Raw genomic sequence first — 17,768 nt, forward strand, 5'->3', positions numbered from 1 at the left:
AACACTGCATGGTGTTTGGTGGTTATTTTTGTTTGGATCTAGAAGAGTCTCCTCCTTGTCCCACTTTCTTCAGAAAAGAAATGTATTTAATGACATTGTGTTTTTGAAGAGCCCAGGACAGTTATTGTATAGATGTCCCATATTCTGGATTTGTCTGATTGCTTCCTCGTGGCATTGTTGAATTTATTTCTCTGTCCCCTTATTTCATGTATGTCGGGAAGGAGATTGAGTGGCTTAATTGAATTCAGGCTCAGTGCTCTTAGCAAGAAGACTTTAAAAGTGATGAAGTGTGTGTGTGTATGTGTGTCAGGTTGTCTCGCTCTTTGGGGTGCTTCATTTGATCACTTGGTGAGGATGGCGATGGTCAGAGGTCTCTCTGACTCTCTTTTTTTTAGTAAATAGAACAAAGGAGGAATTATGGCCTGAAAAGTTTTGTTTAAAGAGGAAAGATGTCCCTCCTCCCTAGGTTTTTTGGAAGGTAAAATGTATCTCAAGGCTTTGCAAGGTCACTTCTGAGCCTACAAGTATATAATGACTACTGGACGTGACTAATGGGTAGAGAGAAGAGCTAAGTTGGAACCTTAAGACGAGACCGTGTAGAGAAAAATTCAAGTTATGCCTGTGGCTGCTGTCAGAGGATCACGGCAGTATGACTTTCGGGAGATTGACATAAGCAACAAGAAGCCTGGGGCTCCCCTAGCTTCCCTTTGACCAATATCATCCCTCCAGAAAGGAGGGAAATCCATGCCCACACTCCATTTGTAAAATAATGGTCTTTGAGATACTGAAATCAAGGAAAAAGAATCAAGGAACCCTTTTGAAATGCTCATCCCAGCACATTTCCGAGTTCAGAAGGCGGGGCATCTTTCGAAGTGTCCTAGAAACAAGACAAGAAGGCGATTGGTCCTTGGGACGGCTAGGTAGCTTACCTTGGAAGACTTTGAAGTTTGTTGCTACAACCTGGAAAAGGCTCCAAAAGGTCCAGAGAAGTACACCTTCGCAGTGAACAAGTTAGACCAAGAGAAATTGGGACTCTTCAGCCTGAAGACAGGAAAGTCAACAGGGAGATAATAAAAATGACAGGCTAGTAGGAGCCTGTGGGGCCCTAATAAATGTGCTCTTACTATTCCTGTTTTCCAGGTGGGGAGACTGAGGCTCGTGTTAAATAATTTGCATAATGCTCTAGCTACTAAGTAGTGGAACTGAGATTTGAACCCAGTCTGCCTGGCTGGTGCCCATCCTGAACCTCTGTGCTGTACTACCTGCTAGGGACTTAGGGCCTGGATCCTCGCATAATACAGTAGGGAGATACCCCTTGACTTCTCTTTTAAGCAATAATAATAAGTATTTATTATCTGCGGGTTTCAGTGGGTCAGGATTTGTGAGTGGCTTAGCTGGGAGATCTGGCCTGGGATCTCTCATGAGGTTGTAGTCTATACGGTGGCTGGACCACAGTTGTCTGAAGGCTCGACTGGGCCTGAGGCCCTCCTTTCTGGGTGGCTCATTTGCAAGGCTGGCAAAGGGATGCTGATGATCGAAAGGCCTCAGTTCTTTCCCAACAGCTAGACTTTTGAAGGAACTCGTTTTCAGATTACAGGTATTACTTTATAGAAATATTTGGAGCTCACCAAGCCCCTGAGTCAAACTGACTGAAAGTAGCAACAGGCTCAAAAGGACTTGGAGAGATCCATTACGGGCAAGAGAGAGTGAGGGAAGGTAGAGATACTTAGGAGAACTTAACAGGCAAAGGTAACTGGTTTCCACATTCTTATAGTAGATCCTTGAATTGATCCAGACTTTTCCTTAGTTCTTAAAGATTGTGTCTGTATCTTAGATTTGGGGCTGGCTTTTTTGGTTGGGGGAGTTTGTTTCTAGAATGTACTTAAAAGAGAGACTTTTTTATGCATATGCTGCCTCGTGATGGAAAACCAGTGAGATAGCTTATAATAATAGAGTAGCAATTAAGAGATAGAGTAGAGCAGGTGGTTTCATGGGTGGTGGGTGGGGAGGGAGGTTGGAATATGTGGTGCTCTCCTAGCCTGGCTCTGTAAGGTGTGGGAAGGCATGGAACAACCACGTGCCCTTTGGAAATCCTCATAAATGCTGTTCTCTCGGTCATTACCGAATGACCCTGAACTGGAGGTTTTAGCTCCTGAGCAGTAACTGGGTGGAAGCTGTTCCGTGTGGCCAAGCTTGGTGGTGAGGTTTGGGGGGTGGGGTGCAGCAGTTTCCAGACCATGGAGGGCTTGGGGCTTTTGCCTCGTGTCAGTTTGTTCTGTTTTTTCTGCTGTAGTTTCCCAACTCTTCTTGCTCGCCCACAGGACTTCACTGCCTGGTGTTCTAGGGGCCAGGTGACAGCAAGGTGCCTTCTTACTCCTTATAGAGCCACTTGTCGACTGCTTTCTCCTCAGGGACTAACCCAGGGCCATGTGACTATTGTGGGGCTGACTTACCTTTGTTGAACTTCTATTGCTTAAACATTTTTCCTTGTTTCTAAGTGAAACATCTTCAGAAGTGAAAATTAAAAACAGTATTTTTAAAATACAGATAATCTGAAAAGAAGCCCCTTTAATTCTTCACCTAGAGACGACTCCTGATGACATTTCCTAAGGGTCTCCTGACCTGTTTCTCTTCTTTTTTGCCACCATTCTTTATATGGGTAGGGGGATGCTGCTTCTCACTGCTTCCTCTATGCGCCATCAATATCTCTGGACTTTTATCACAGTCCTGCAAGTATAACCAAACAAATCTGTCACATTAAAATTATAAAGATACAACATGTTTAGAAAAACAAGAGTCCAGCCTTTCCCCGCAGTCTAATACAACAGTGATGACAGTTAGACCTATTCCTTCCCATTCCTCTTTCCATGCCACAAGACAGATTCGAAGTGACAGAAAAATATTGTCAGGGGTGCCAGAGTAGGTTAAATGAGGGCAGAGAACTTACAGAATCTTAACTTGGGGTGCATTTGGTTTAGTCCATCCCTGTTGCTTTTCGTGTTCAACAGTGGAGAACACGCAGCTGACCCTGAACCTGCAGACGGAGAACAAAGGCGGTGTTGTCTCGGGTGGTGAGCTGACAATTTTCCTGGACGGGCCAACTGTTGATCTGGGAAGTGTGCCTAATGGCAGTGCCGTGACAGACGGTGAGTGCGCCCTGCTCCCCGGGGCTGTGCCGGGATGGGGTGGGGCAGGGCTGGGGTGGGGGGTGCCCGGGGCTTGGTTCTCGCCAGGTACCTGCCTTTGGGTCCCACTCAGCCCTGGCCTGTAGCTAGTCCTGAATCCTCCTAACAATCTTAGCACGATCAAAACTGTGACATGGTTTTTTAAGGGCAGCTTTCTGATAAAGGACCAAAATAAATGTCAAGTGTGTTGTTGTTTTGCTTGAGGGCAGAGAAAATATCTTTTCATCCCACATGGGCTCTGGAACATAAAGTGTCTTTATTAAATGTTACTTGGGCCCATTTTTTCCTCCCGGTACAGTTACACTTCCTGGGGGATCTAGGAGGTGACTTTTATATGACGGTATTGTTGGGAAAGGGGACTGTGTGTCTTAGAGATTCACACTAGCAAAATACAGGCAGAAGCAGGGAAATTGGAGCATCTTCCACTCTGTCCTGAGAGAGGGTAGTTTGTTTCTTTTGATCTAGTCTGAAATTAGTCAGCTTTGGATCTAGCAGGAAATTATTTCATGAAGTCTGAGGTCTGAGATGGGTTGGGTTTCTCCACAATTTTTCTTGTTAAATGTGAGGTAACTATAGCACTTTCCAAGCCCTAAACAGCCTTTCTGGAGCTTCAAGGGAATGAAATTTGAATTCTATTTTAAGGGCATTTGGGTAGAATCTCAGTGATTGGATGGGCCTTGACTGGAGAATCCTCCCTGGATGGAGTGATGCTTCGGGTACTGTAGGTGCATGGAGGAAACATGCATTATTAACTCATTCTGCACATATTTCTATAATTAAGCACCTGGTATGTACTAAACCTTGGACCAGGTGCTAGCCAGATGGCAGGGGAAAATTCATATGGTCTCTACTCCCAGGAGCTCATGATTTACTTGGTGGGTGCAGGGATGTTAGACATGAAACAGGTAAACGAAGAAATAATTATGTAATTGTAATCATGACAAAAGCAATGAAGTAAAGTACCAGGTGATATGAGATTCTCATACTTTAGGGGGATCTCACTTAAACTGGGGGCCAGGAAAGATTTCTTTGAGGAAGCTGAGACCCACTGGAGTTGAAGAGTTTAGACAGGCCAAGATGGAGGTGTGGGAATGGGATAGCTGAATAAGAGGTAGAGGGATCCCCTGTGCAAAGGCCCTGAGGTGGGAATAAGCTTGGCCTGCAGTGGAAGCAAAGGTGGTCCGGGTGGCTGGACCAGGGAGAGCAAGAAGGAGAGTGGTGGTAGGTAAGCCCATAAGAGCAGGTCAGTTCAGATTACCACAGTCTCGAAGACCTTGGTGAGGATTTTGGACCTCATCCTAAGAAGCTGAAAGCTGTTGAGGAGTCTTGAGCAAAAGAGTGTCAGGATTTGATTTGAATTGAATTGGCTTTGGATTTTTAAAAAGCTTTCTGGTTGCGATACGGACAAATGCTCCCACTGCTTGCCCCTACTTTGCCTGGTCAGCATCTGCTCTCTGTTTCCTGTGATGTGGCCGAAGTTTATTTAAATGCACAAGGCAAGTTGCTTATAAGTGCCTCAGATGTTCTTGAAGGTCTTGGAGAAGAAGAGCTGTTTCCCAGGTTTGAGCGTCTCTGCTCTGGGGCCCTGCTCGAATCCCATCTGGCTGTCCCTATTCCTGTTCCTGCGGGAGGCCGCAGCTGGCTAGACTGCCAGGGTCCCATGTGGTGGGGCATTCGGATGCACGAACTGGACTTCGTTCCTGAGCCACATCTCAAACAAAGGTTGAGCTTCTCAATGTTTCTGTCTTTTCTTGTGATGGGTCTCCGGTTTAGGATCCCAGCCACCCTCAAGAGAATCCAGCGGGACCGCTGTTGCTCCAGAGAACCGGCACCAGCCCCCCAGCACAAACTGCTTTGGTGGGAGATCGCGGTAAGAGCCCCCCCTTGTGGATGAGGAGGAGTTAGGAAGGTGCTCAGAGCTATTGAAAACCTGTTGGGAGGTGGCGGGGAACAATTACTGTTAGAAACTATTGGAAATTTCCAACTGACTCACTGTGTTAAGGAGGTCCAGAGGGGAGTACAGAATTCAGAATTCTCGGGAGGGTCAGGGGTTCCTTGTCAGTGATCAGGACTGGCTAAGCTGGTTATTTGGGTAAGAGAGACTGTCAAATAGAGCTTAACTGGTGTTTTATGTTACGGGGGCAGCGACCACAGTTACCCTTTTGGGATACTCACAGAAATGCTTAGAGCAATGGTTCTTTGTATGTGAGATTTTCTGTTGTGCATTTCTGTTTCTGGGGGTGATTCATGATTCCCTCCTGTTCTTGGAGTCTGAGTTACGTTATACTTATTATAGCTATGAGGAATGACTTAATTTTATTTATTGACATACCCATCTTATGTGTGGGTTAACGGTGCAAATTTACTTCCATGACACCTGAATTCCCAGGTATGTTAGAGAGATGGGGAGGATGGAGTTGGGGACTTTTAAAAAATTATTTATTTATTTATTTATTTAATTATTTATCATGGTGTACAAAATCTCTAGACGTTTTAAGGAAATGTTAGGGAAAAGAATCTTATGAGTGTAGTTTGTAAATCGTTACTATCTGCAGTGAGTAGGTGAAAAAACTAGTAAAATTAGTCTTCCTGAACAAATCCCAGGGAAGGAGTGGGAGTAATGCTTTGAGAAACACAGTATGACTTGAGGCCAGTACCCACAGCATCTTTTTTTTTTTTTTTTTAAGATTTTATTTATTTATTTGACAGAGATCACAAGTAGGCGGAGAGGCAGGCAGAGAGAGGGGAAGGGAAGCAGGCTCCCGGCTGAGCAGAGAGCCCGATGCGGGGGCTCCATCCCAGGACCCTGGGATCATGACCTGAGCCAAAGGCAGAGGCTTTAACCCACTGAGCCACCCAGGTGCCCCTACGCAGAGCATCTTGAAAGATCCCTGTAATGACAGCCATCAGCTGTCTCTGGATTCAGTGGTTTTAAGGGTTGGCCAGGGAGGTGTTGGGAGCAAGAGAGGGTTGCATGTTTGGATCTTATGTGTGTAGCGTCAGTAGAAGCCAGGGTACCATTTCCCTGTTCACTTTTCCCCAAGCCTGTGCAAAGGTGTTGCCTCACATCCCGAAGACCATTCACTCTTTTCCTTGACTTGCTAGATGAGTTATAAGTTGGGATAAATAGTCAAGTCTCACATAGTAAGGACCAATGATATAATTGGCAAATGGTGTGTCAACAGAGGCATGAGGGACACCTCGAGCTAGAGAGAACAGAATCTCTTTGGTGGTGAGTAGCTGGCGGAGAAGAACACCTCAGCATTTCACTCTCTGAGAATGATGCCTTCTTAACTTTGGCCCTAGCAGCTGCCATCTTGGTCTTTGAGCTGACTTGGAAAGTTTTGTGTCATATGCAACTGATGTCACTTATTTGGGGGCTGGAAGGCAGGGTCCAACCCTTAACAACTTTGGAATTAAGTTCTTGACCCATTTATTGCTCTCTGAAGTTCTCTAGTGAGTAGATCTTGAAACTCACATGTCCTAGGAGCCCTTCTTTGTTGTTTTGTTTAGAGGGTTGTTGTCTTATAAAGCAGCAACCAGACTTCAGCAGAGAATTGGATGCACCTTTTCTCATAAGCCACAGTAGACGTTCGATGCTAATTAACTATGGGTGGGCAGCGTGCCCTCCAAGTAGTTTGAGTGCTATGGGAGCTCTCCCTTGTCTGCTTCGCTCCTGTAGCATTTTCCACACATGGCTGCTGAGCTTTCACAGTCCTCTGCCATCCAAGTATTTATTCACATGGAGCCTGCTGCCATTCAGTAGCAGACACTTTTGAAAGGCTCACCTGCAGGCAGTGTCTTCTCTGTCCCTACGAACTGTTTTCCCCGCCGCTGCTGCACTGAAGAAGACGAGTGTGCACAAACAGGTGGTAGTAGGGTAGTTGGCTGGAGCCAGGGTATGGGGCTTTACGAGCAGAAAAAGTAGATTGAGTCTTGGCCTGTCATTTACTTGCTGTGTGATATTGGACAAGTCATTAAACCTCTTGGCACCTCAGTTTTTTCAGATGCAAAATGGGGATATTGCCTGCCTCACAGGGTCGTCGGAATTAACTGAGATGAGCTGTGTCAGGCTGAGTGAGGGCCTTGCACACTGGGAGTGCTCAGGGACAGTGGCAGGGGCTGCCTTTGCTCTGGAGACTCTCCTTCGTACCCATTTCCTCGCCTGCAAATCTGAGAAGTGTGGCCTGGCTGATGTTTTTGCATCAAGGTCTGTAATTAGGGTGACGAATCAAACCTTCAGGATTCAAGGACAATCCTCTGCTGTCCTTGGTTTCCTCAGGCAGAGAGGATGGGCTTCTGCCTGCTGCCTCCTAGACTAAATATTTAGTCTTTGCTGTCAGGTGGGTAGGTTTTTTTTGGACTTGGGTGCTATTCACTCTGATCAAAGATGCTTTGACGTGTCCACGAAGGTGAAAATGGTGAAGTCACACATCTTTTCCTCTCCTTCCGCCTCCTTTATTAAGCTGTCAAACTGGAACCATGTAAGGGTTTTATTTAGGGGTTCGTCTACCCAAGGTCATCCAGTCAAGGTACCATTTGCTTGCAGAATAAGACTCCTCCCCGCCAAGCTCTGTCTTTCAGTGGGATCTTGCTCACTCTTTAAGAATTGGGTGAGGGGGGTGCCTGGGTGGCTCAGTGGGTTAAAGCCTCTGCCTTCAGCTCAGGTCATGATCCCGGAGTCCTGGGATCGAGCCCCACATCGGGCTATCTGCTCATCAGGGAGCCTGCTTCCCTTCCTCTCTCTCTGCCTGCCTCTCTGCCTGCTTGTGATCTTTCTCTCTGTCAAATAAATAAATAAAATCTTAAAAAAAAAAAAAAAAAGAATTGGGTGAGGGATGTCTGGGTGACTCAGTCCGTTATAGCTGCCTTAGTCTTGGGTCATGATCCCCGGGGTCCTAGGAATGAGCCCCGCATCAGGCTCCCTGCTCAGCATGGGTCCCTGCTGAGCAGGGAGCCTGGTTCTCCCTCTCCCTCTGCCACCTGCGCTGCTCGTGTTCTCTCACTCTCTCAAATAAATAAGTAAATAAGTAAGTAAATAAATAAATACAGTCTTTAAAAAAAAAAAGAATAATTGGGTGAAACATCCCTAGTTATTTTATCATGTGGCATAAACTGATTTACAGACACACCGTATTAGTATGCTGTCGGGGGTCTGGTTGAGTAAGGTAAATATGAATTGTTGTATAGTCTTGCAGTGACGTACCATCCCATACTAAAATGGGTGAAAGGCAGTTGCATCAATATGGTGGAATCTCAGAAACATAATGTTGAATAAGAGAGGCAGGGCATGGGGGGAAAATCCCACAGTATGATGTAATTTATATAAAGTTTAAAAATGTCAAAATAAACCATATATATTTTTTATGGATGCCTCCATAACCAGTAAAGCCATAAAAAATGGAAGGGAATAAGTGACCTTGAATTTAGTAGGTTGGTTTTCACTGTGGGGCCGGAGGTGCGTAAAATGAGGAAAAAGCACACGGAAATTTCCCCGCCCTGTGGATACGGGGGGTGGGTCCCCGAGTGTTCATCCTACTCATCTTTGAACTGAACATATATTTAATGTATTCTTTGGTTTGTGTGATTTATTTCACAATAAAAAATGAAGAAGTGTCCTCTGTCAATCTGAGAAAACCGAACAGCAATGGTATTAGTTGGGGACACTGTCGTTTGCTGTTGAGGCAGACAGATGTCAGAACTTAGGATTTCTTCAAGCTCCATAACGACTACTTCTCTTCCTTCTGCCTGGTTGATCTATGTAGCAGTAGCCACTGATTCGAAATCGGTGCTTTACATCGGCCTCATAGGTCGTGCTCCTGTCACTTCAGCCTGAGGCTTGAGAATTTAGTTTGGGAGTTGGGTGGAACAGGTTCCAGATGGAAGCCGGCCACTGCCAGATAATGTGTCCGAACAGCACTAGTGTTGGTGGCCTGAGAGGCCCGGCCTGACACTATTTAGTGTTTGATTGGAGTGGGCATGGTTACGTGGCGCCCCCGGATTCTGTCCATGTCATCCTGCCCGGCGTCCTCAGCCAGTGTTCCTTCTTCCAGGGCAGTGGTGGAGCGGGCCTGGTGTGGGACGGAGCCCCCTGGGAGAGCGCATGCTCGTTGGCACAGGGAGTACCTACCACACCCTTTAATAATCCCCAAGCGTTTATTTTATTTTGCTGGAATGAGAGCTGACTTTGGGAACGGTGCCTAAGTCAATTCAGGTTTTGCAGATCTGATATGTGCCTGGTACCGTGCACACACTGCACACGGCTTGCCAGGAGCATGGCCTCCCCTTTCCATGGCTGGTTCACAGTCTTCATGATACATGAGATCTGTGTGCAACAGGCAGATAAAACTGTGAGCGATCCGGGCAGTTCAGAGGGAGAAGAAATCTGTGGGTGTGGAGGGAAAGATGGAGGAGAGAGTGGAAGTGGGAGTTTGCAGAGAGACTGTGGTTCCTTGTGCGAGGGTTCAGTATGATATCTCAGGGACTGACTAGTGGAGGGAGTGAATGGTCAACGAGAGAAGCCACCAGTGGGGCGTCCGTGGAGGGAAAGGACCCGGCAGAGGGGATCCACGCCAGTACTGACAGCTGTCTCCAGAGGTACTGTTCGGTTAGAAATGGGTGTGTAATTCGAGACTGGAGAGTAGAAAGTCGGGATGTGTGAGTCCTCCGTACTTCGCTGATGCTTCGTCACCTGTGGGTTTTTCCTTTGTGCCTCCCCAGCCGTTTCTGGGAAATCAGGGCAAGGAGGGAAACCCAGCTCACAGCTGAAACCCTCGGGGCTGTCTGTGAGCCGTGCTGCTTCTCCAAGCACAGCTGGAGATGCCTTCTGACTTGACCAATTAGCTCCTCAGTCAAGAATCCCTGTAGATTTTCCACAGTTCTATAGGGAACTGGGGAGACAAACAGGGGGTTGTTGAATTTCATGAATGAGCCTGAAAACTGAAAGAGATCTAGTTGAAGAAGCTGTAAGGAGCTTAAGCAATTAATTTTCCTTTGTCGTGTGTGTCCACATTTGTTTTGTGGAAGCGTAGATGCAGATGTGCAAGGAGGTATGTGCCTCTGTGTGTTTGGTGTGAAGGGATGGAGACCTGGAATTATTCCACGTCCATGGTCAGCTGTGAGTACTGGCCAGTGTTGGGCAGACCTCACATTTTAACACGCTCCCCTGTGATTCTTCTACATGTAGAAGTTTCAGAACCTCTTCTGATAAGAGTTTTCACCCACCCTTCTTTCCTCTTTTCCTTTTTGTCCTGCTTTGATGAAAGCATATGAAATTTATTGACTCCCTTGCCTTGGCATTAATGACCTCTGAAGATTTAAAAGAGTTATCGTCTCAGGGACTTACAAAGCCCCAAGGTCTCTGGTGAGCTCTAAATAGCTCATCAGCTGTGTCTGCAGACAACCGAGCCCAGAAAGGAAAGAAAAATAAACTCAACAGGGCGTGAGTCTGCTGGGAACACTGCTGGGAGTCCTGGGAGGGCCAAGGGGGTTTGGGAAGCAAAGCTAATGGGGACAGAGGCACGGACAGGACGGGAGTTGAGCCTTTGGGCACTGGGCCATTTTCTCAGTCATCGTTGGCCACTGCTACCTGTCCTGCACTTGAGATGACCAAATTTTAGTTACTTAGAGATGTCACCCGGTCAGCATGAAATACGGTTGAACACCTTTACAGTTTTCATGCAAGCCTCTCACCCAACAACTTCTACTTCACATCTGGGTAGAGCCTCAGGATTGCTCAGGAAGAGAAAGGAGTAACAGGAGAAATAAGTGGAATTCATTTATTCCTTTAGAAATAACTAAGATTCAGTCCCTGCTTACAAGGGACTCTTTTCTGAGTAGTTGGTTTATTTGGAATAAGATTGAGACCGTGGACAGGAACCTCACTGCGTTGTCAAAGCAAGGCATTGGAAGGTAATCATGGAGATTAATCACACATTCATTTATACATTATTAATTTTGCACTAATTAAAATCCTGTACTATACATTATTATACACTTATCTCTTCAGATCTATGTATTTTGTAGGTATTTTTTGGGCATTTCTTCTCCGTGAGCCTAGAGAGGTGTGTGTGCCAGAAAGCTGGTTGGGAACTTTTCAGGAACTAGGACAAGGTAAGGCAGATGTCTGCACTTGGAGGCAATATTGGTTCCACAGACAAGAATGCTGGGCTCTGAGCTGGGTTGTGGTGACAAAAAGATGGAAAGCCATGCTCCCCGTCATCAAGGACATCTAGTGGGAGATACAAAGGTGACCATCAGTGTAGCGCAATGGACTGTGTAGTGGTGGTGAGTTCACATGCGAGAGGAAGGTAGTGGGAAGTGTTCCTGAATCTACCTGGGGGTTTTGGGGAATGCCTCCCACGTTTGAGCTGTACTTTGGAAGGAGTTTGCAGACCAGTGTGGTATCAGCGTAAGGCAAGTCACTCCAGGAAGAGGGTACAGCATGGTCAAAGGCAAGGCAGAATAAAGAGAACTTAGCATATTTGAGGAACTATTAGTCATTTGCTAATGTTAGGTTAAAAGATATTTGTGGAGATAGCTATAGCAAACTGGTTCACAAACCAGCTCTAGGATGCCACCTGTTTATTTGTTTTGGTTTTGGGGTTTTTTTTTAAAGAGCAGTGTTAGGTTTACTGCAAAATTGAACAGAGATTTCCCATAAACCTCCTGCCCCCACATACACAGTCTTGCCTTCTGTCAACATCACACACTGGCATAGCCCATTTGTTAAACAGTTGATGAACCTACACGGACACACCATTATCCCCAAAGTCCGTAGTTGGCATTACAATTCACTCTCAGTGTTGTACGTTCTGTTGGTTTTGATGAACTTCAGTGACACTTACCCACCATTATAGTGTCGTACAGATTAGTTTCACTGCCCTAAGGATCCTCTGTGCTCTACCTTTTCATCCTTCTCTCACCCTCAACTCCTGCAACCCCTGATTCTTTTATGGTCTCCAAAAGCTGCCTTTTCTAGAACGTCATATAATTGGAATCAAAGTATGTGGCTCAGATTGGCTTCTTTTCCTCAGTAATATGCATTTAGGCTCCCTTCATGTCTCTTTATGGATTGAGAGCTCATTTCTTTTTAGCGCTGAATAATATTCCATTGGCTGTACCACAGTTGATTCATCCATTCACCTACTGAAGAACAGGCTTGATTCTTTCCAGGTTTTGACAACCATGAAGAAAGCTGCTATAAACATCTGTGTGCAGGGTTTTTTTGTGTGTGTACATGTTTCGACTCCTTCAGATACCAAGGAGAGTGACTGCTGTAAGAAACAGCCAGGCTGTCTTCCAAAGTGGTTGCACCATATTGCCTTCCCAACAGCAATGAAAAAGAGTTCCTGTTGTTCCATACCCTCACTAATATTTGGTGTTATCAGTGTTCTAGATTCTGGCCATTCTTAAAGCTTTGTAGTAGTATCTCATTGCTGTTTTAATTTGCATTTTCCTGATGACGTATGATGTACGGCATTTTTTTTTCTTTCAAGTTTTTATTTAAATATGGTTAGTTAACATATATGATAAAATTGGTTTCAGATGTAGAATTTAGTGATTCATCACTTACGTACAACACCCAGAGCTGATCGCAACAAGTGCCCTCCTTAATACCTATCACCCATTTAACCCCCCCACCATCAACCCTCAATTTGTTCTCTATCATTCTGGTTTGCTTCTCTCTCTTTTTTCCCTCTTCTACTGTATTCATTTGTTTTGTTTCTTCAATTCCACATATGAGTCAAATCGTATGGTATTTGTCTTTAACTTACTTCACTCAGCATAATGCCCTCTGGCTCCATCCACGTCATTGCAAATGGCAAGATTTCATTCTTTTTGGTGGCTGATATTCCATTTTATACACACATACACACATACCCCATCTTTTTTATCCATTAATCATTCAGTGGACATTTGGGCTCTTTCTGTAGTTTGGCTATTGTTGACAATGCTGCTGTCAACATCGGGAACATTGAGGTGCATGTGCCCCTTCGAATCTGTATTTTGTATCCTTTGGGTAAATACCTAGTAGTGCAGTTGCTGGGTCGTAGGGTAGCTCTATTTTTAACTTTTTGAGGAACCTCCATATTCTTTTCCAGAGTGGCTACACCAGTTTGCATTCCCACCAACAGTGCAAGAGCGTTCTCCCTTTCATAGGTTTTTTTGTCACCTGCGTATCATCTTTGGAGGGGTGTCTGTTCAGGTCTTTGGTCTGTTTTTGACTTGGGTGGTTTCTTTTCTGATTGTTGACTTGTAAGAGTTCTTCGTATATTTTGAGTGACAGCCCTTTATCAGATATTTCTTTTGCAAATATTTTCCCCTGGTCTGTGGCTTGTCTTAATTCTCTTGAGCACCTGTTTTTGTAAATAATATTTTATTTGAATACGGCTGTGCTTATTCATTTACATACTGTCTTTGGCCCCTTTTATGCTCCAAAGGGGCAGAGTTACGTAGCTATGGCAGAGATCAGGTGGTCTGCAAAGCCTAAAATATTTGCTCTTCGGCCCTTTATAGACAGTTTGCTGATCCCTGCTATAGGAGAGGGTAAGAAGGCAAGACCCATTTCGTAAAGGGCCTTTATGCTTTACTGAGGACTTGAGATTTTATTCTTTGGAACTAAGGAACCACTGAATTTTGAGCAAGGGCGTGGTGTGCTATTTTTGTGATAAATTATCCAGAAATGTATCAAATGCGTAAATTTGAAGCTGTATCACTCAGGGTTCATTGAAGGAAGCAGAAACCACTCAAGGTATTTTGAGCAGAAGGGATTTAATATGGGGAATTAGGTGTTTACAGAAGTCTTTATATGGGCTGGAGGAACCTTAGTTTCAAGGTCACAGCCTTGCATCTGCAATCCAGATGTCAGGAAACTGCTACTGCCCCTCCAGCTGTCTTCCATGCACACAGGCAAGATTGCAATAGAAGAAGGCTGGAGTGTCTGCCACGGTGGAGGTTGAGATTAGAACCAGGGACCAAGAGGAGGACTGTTGTAGGAACTGGTGAGATAGAAGTTGATGACTGGCCTTGGGCAGTGGCAGAATGGAGAGAAGTCAAGAGAAATACCTACAAGGTGTCATCATTGAGCAGGACTGGTTGATTAAGAGACAGAGTGAAGAGCAGGAATAGAGAGGACTCAGCGCTTTGTGAGGTTATTCATGGAAATAAGAAATGAGGTTGGGGGGGGAGGAGCTTATGAATTTGTCTCTTTAAAATGGCATCTTCCAGAATAGTTGGGATTGGTGTTAGTGGCCATGTGGCCTTGAGGTAGTCACAGTCCGAAAGTGTATCCACAGGGGGAGGAACAAAAACCAAACTTTAAGAGATACAGAGCAAAACAAAATGTAATTCTGACATTGAACAACGGGGCCATTATAAGGGTCACCACAGTGAGGGCACAGCGGTTATGTCTCTTTAATTAGGTCTGTATCTGGATTTTGGGATTTCTCAGTTCTAGAAAATTGTGGTTGAAAGGGAGAGGATTTACAGAGAAGCAAATAAGAAGAGTATGGGTCTTGGAGAAATGGCTTTTTAGTCATGGTTGCTTAGGCAGCTTGGGTCTGTGGTGATTAAAGAGCAGAACAGAACTGATGGCAGATGCTTTGGACAGATGGGGACGGCGGGGAAGGGGGTTGCTTATGCCAGTTTGTGGCGTAGTATGGCGTGATGAGGTTAGACTTTTCCTTTAGGATTCTGTTGGCGCTGGATGACTCTTTTTGAGAGTGCCAAGGTTTGTGGAGGTGGAACTTTGGGGTTTAGTTTAGTGACTGTCTCTATGATGATGTACTCAGTAGCCTTGATAGAATGACTCCTTTCAAACACTGAAACAGTTCTATATTTAAGTTTTGAATTTAGATGAAAAGTTCCAGAACTGAATTACAGAGTTTATAGAGCATGATGCTTCACCTGTCAGTGTTCTGAAGTTATTATGTATCCTTAACTTATTAAAAATATAGTGAAACTATTGGCCTCAGTATTCTTGGTGCCTCCCTTCCTTATTTCCCTTTAGGTATTAGTTCATTTCATTCTGGCATCTGGTTCAAGCATCCTGTCAAAATTATACCCACAAAGGCCCACCTGACCTATTTGCAGGTTTAAACTTGTGGACTAGTTCTTTCTGGAAATGTACATCCTGTGCCTTGCAGAATCCCAGGGTGTTCCTCTTTTTTCTGATTTTATTGCTCTTTATTTATTTATTTATTTTATAATTTGATTTAAAAATTTTTATTTTAAAAAATTTTTTTAATGATTTTATTTATTTATTTATTTGACAGAGATCACAAGTAGCCGAGAGGCAGGCAGAGAGAGAGAAGGAAGCAGGCTCCCTGCCGAGCAGAGAGTCTGATTTGGGGCTCGATCCCAGGACCCTGGGATCATGACCTGAGCCAAAGGCAGAGGCTTTAACCCACTGAGCCACCCAGGCACCCCTGATTTTTTAAATATTTAAAAAATATTTTATTTATTTATTTGACAGAGAGAGAGAGAGAGGGAGAGATCACAAGTTGGCAGAGAGCCAAGTAGAGAGGCGGGGGGAGGGGGGGAAGCAGGCTCCCTGCTGAGCAGAGAGCCCAATGTGGGGCTTGATCCCAGGACCCTGAGATCATGACTTGAGCCGAAGGCAGAGGCTTAACCCACTGAGCCACTCAGGTGCCCCTGATCTTTATTATTTAAAAAATAAATCTGACCAATGCAATATATCTATATATCTATATCTATATCTGTATTTAACGACAAGATTCAGGAATAAACAGGCAGTCGGAGAGGCATTATTAAGAAGATGACCTTTCAACAAAGATTAGAAAATGAGGGCTGACCATGGACATATCTGGGAGGAAGAATATTTGGGCAGAGGAATGGCTTCTGCCAAGGCCTTTGAGGTGGAGCAGGGGTAGGGAGGCCAGTCTGGTGGTTGGTGTGGAGGGAGTGGTGGGAAAATAGGAGATGAGGGCAGCAATAGGTGGGGCCAGATTGTGTCTGAGAACTTCTGCTTTATGCATTTCTCAAGATTATTTTACTGGGTCCACGCTATGAATTTGAAATATGAGTTATGTGCAAATTGAATTTTTTATCTTTATCTCGCGATCCTCCTTTTTTAGTATCTTTTCTCTGGAAATTTGTTTGGTCTGAAGGATGAAAAGGAACAACCTACAACATAGATGACACTCAAAAGTATTATGCTAAGTACAGGAACCTAGACACAAAAGGCTACATTGTGTATGAATCCATTTATATAACATTCTGGAAAAGGCAAAATTATAGGGATAGAAATCCAATCAGCAGTTTCTAGGAATTGACAGGGGTAGGTGGTGGGGATTAACTGCAAAAGGGCACCAGAAATGTTTGGGGGTGATAGAAATGCTCTGTGTCTTCATTGTGGTGGTGGTAGCACGATTGTATACATTTGTTACAGCTCGTTAGACTGTACACCTAAAAAGCGTGAATTTAACTCTATGTAAATTATACCTGATTTGTAAAAATTATTTTAAAAAATTTATTTGGTTTGACATTAGCATAGCTGTCCCAGCTTCTTTTTGTTTTGTTTTGCTTGGCATATTTTTCGCCCACCCATTTAGTTTCAACCTTTTTGGTGTTTGTATTTTAGGTGGTATTGCTTGCGACGCCATTGAACTGTATTTTTAAAATACCGGTATGATAGTGTCTATCTTGAAACTTCCACAGGCCATTTATGTTTCTTTGTTTCTGGGTATCCTTGGAGTTGTTTTCACCGTCCTCTTGCCTTTTCTGTGCTGCCTTTTTTGTTTCCTATCTTTGGGCAGACTTTGCACTTTAAGTCTGTGTTTGCTGTGCCTTTTCTTGGTCTTGATGAATTGAAGTCAGCTTTGGCTCGCTGATTATTTGATAATGGAGTGTGAAATTCTGCATCAGTGGTGTGAAGAGAACAGGAACTTACTCGCTTCCTCCCTGTCTGAATATTTTGTTTGCCTTTACTATTTAGCATGCCTAACAGGTTCCGTCTACTTTGTGTAGACAAATAGCCTTTGAAGGTACAAGGTTTTAATGACAAAATGACAAGAATTTTTCAAAAATGAAAGTAGTGAAAACACAGGGTAGAATGTAGTACAAATAATTATTTCGCAAAGGAGAAGGAGAGCATAAGACCAGGTTTGTTTGTTGTTGTTCTTTTCTTTTTTAAAAACTTTTACCTTTAAAAAAGGCTTGAGAAAGATTTATTTTAAATCACATCATTCAGTTTTGCTTTCAGCTTAGAAAAGAATGAATTACAGACTACGGAGGAGTGACTTCTTCCATCCACTTCTTTTTTGGAGGGGGAGTGGCGCCAAACTCTCAGCCAAATACTGTGTTAAAGGCATCTGTGCATTATTCATCTTTCTGTCCTTAGCAGAGCCTAGAATAGTGCCTTGCTGCACGTAGCAGCAGCTCAATAAATATTTGTTGAGTTGAAAGAGTCTTGTGTTCTTGCTCGGTATTTGCCAAAACTTCGGGGTGGGTCTTGCTACTAGTTTACATTCCTTGGCGCCACTTCTCCTGAGAAGTGATGATTTCAGGGGCCCAGGGTGTAGGGGAGACTTTTTATCAGGACTGCCTTGTGCTTTCTAGGGC

General features: G+C 44.4%; 1 protein-coding gene across 1 annotated transcript in view; it reads left to right on the top strand.

Moving 5' to 3' along the window:
• LOC111152895 (WW domain containing E3 ubiquitin protein ligase 2) overlaps positions 1–17,768 on the top strand; it is a 144,763-nt gene that overhangs the window by 60,103 nt on the left and 66,892 nt on the right. Inside the window, exons 5-6 of the mRNA XM_022511620.1 lie at positions 3,009–3,146; positions 4,959–5,055. Of these exons, the coding sequence (XP_022367328.1) occupies positions 3,009–3,146; positions 4,959–5,055 (235 nt within the window). The remainder of the gene's footprint in view (positions 1–3,008; positions 3,147–4,958; positions 5,056–17,768) is intronic.

This window comes from Enhydra lutris, unplaced genomic scaffold (genome assembly GCF_002288905.1).
Source record: "Enhydra lutris kenyoni isolate GAN:26980312 unplaced genomic scaffold, ASM228890v2 scaffoldscaffold30, whole genome shotgun sequence".
NCBI classification, from domain to species: Eukaryota; Metazoa; Chordata; class Mammalia; order Carnivora; family Mustelidae; genus Enhydra; species Enhydra lutris.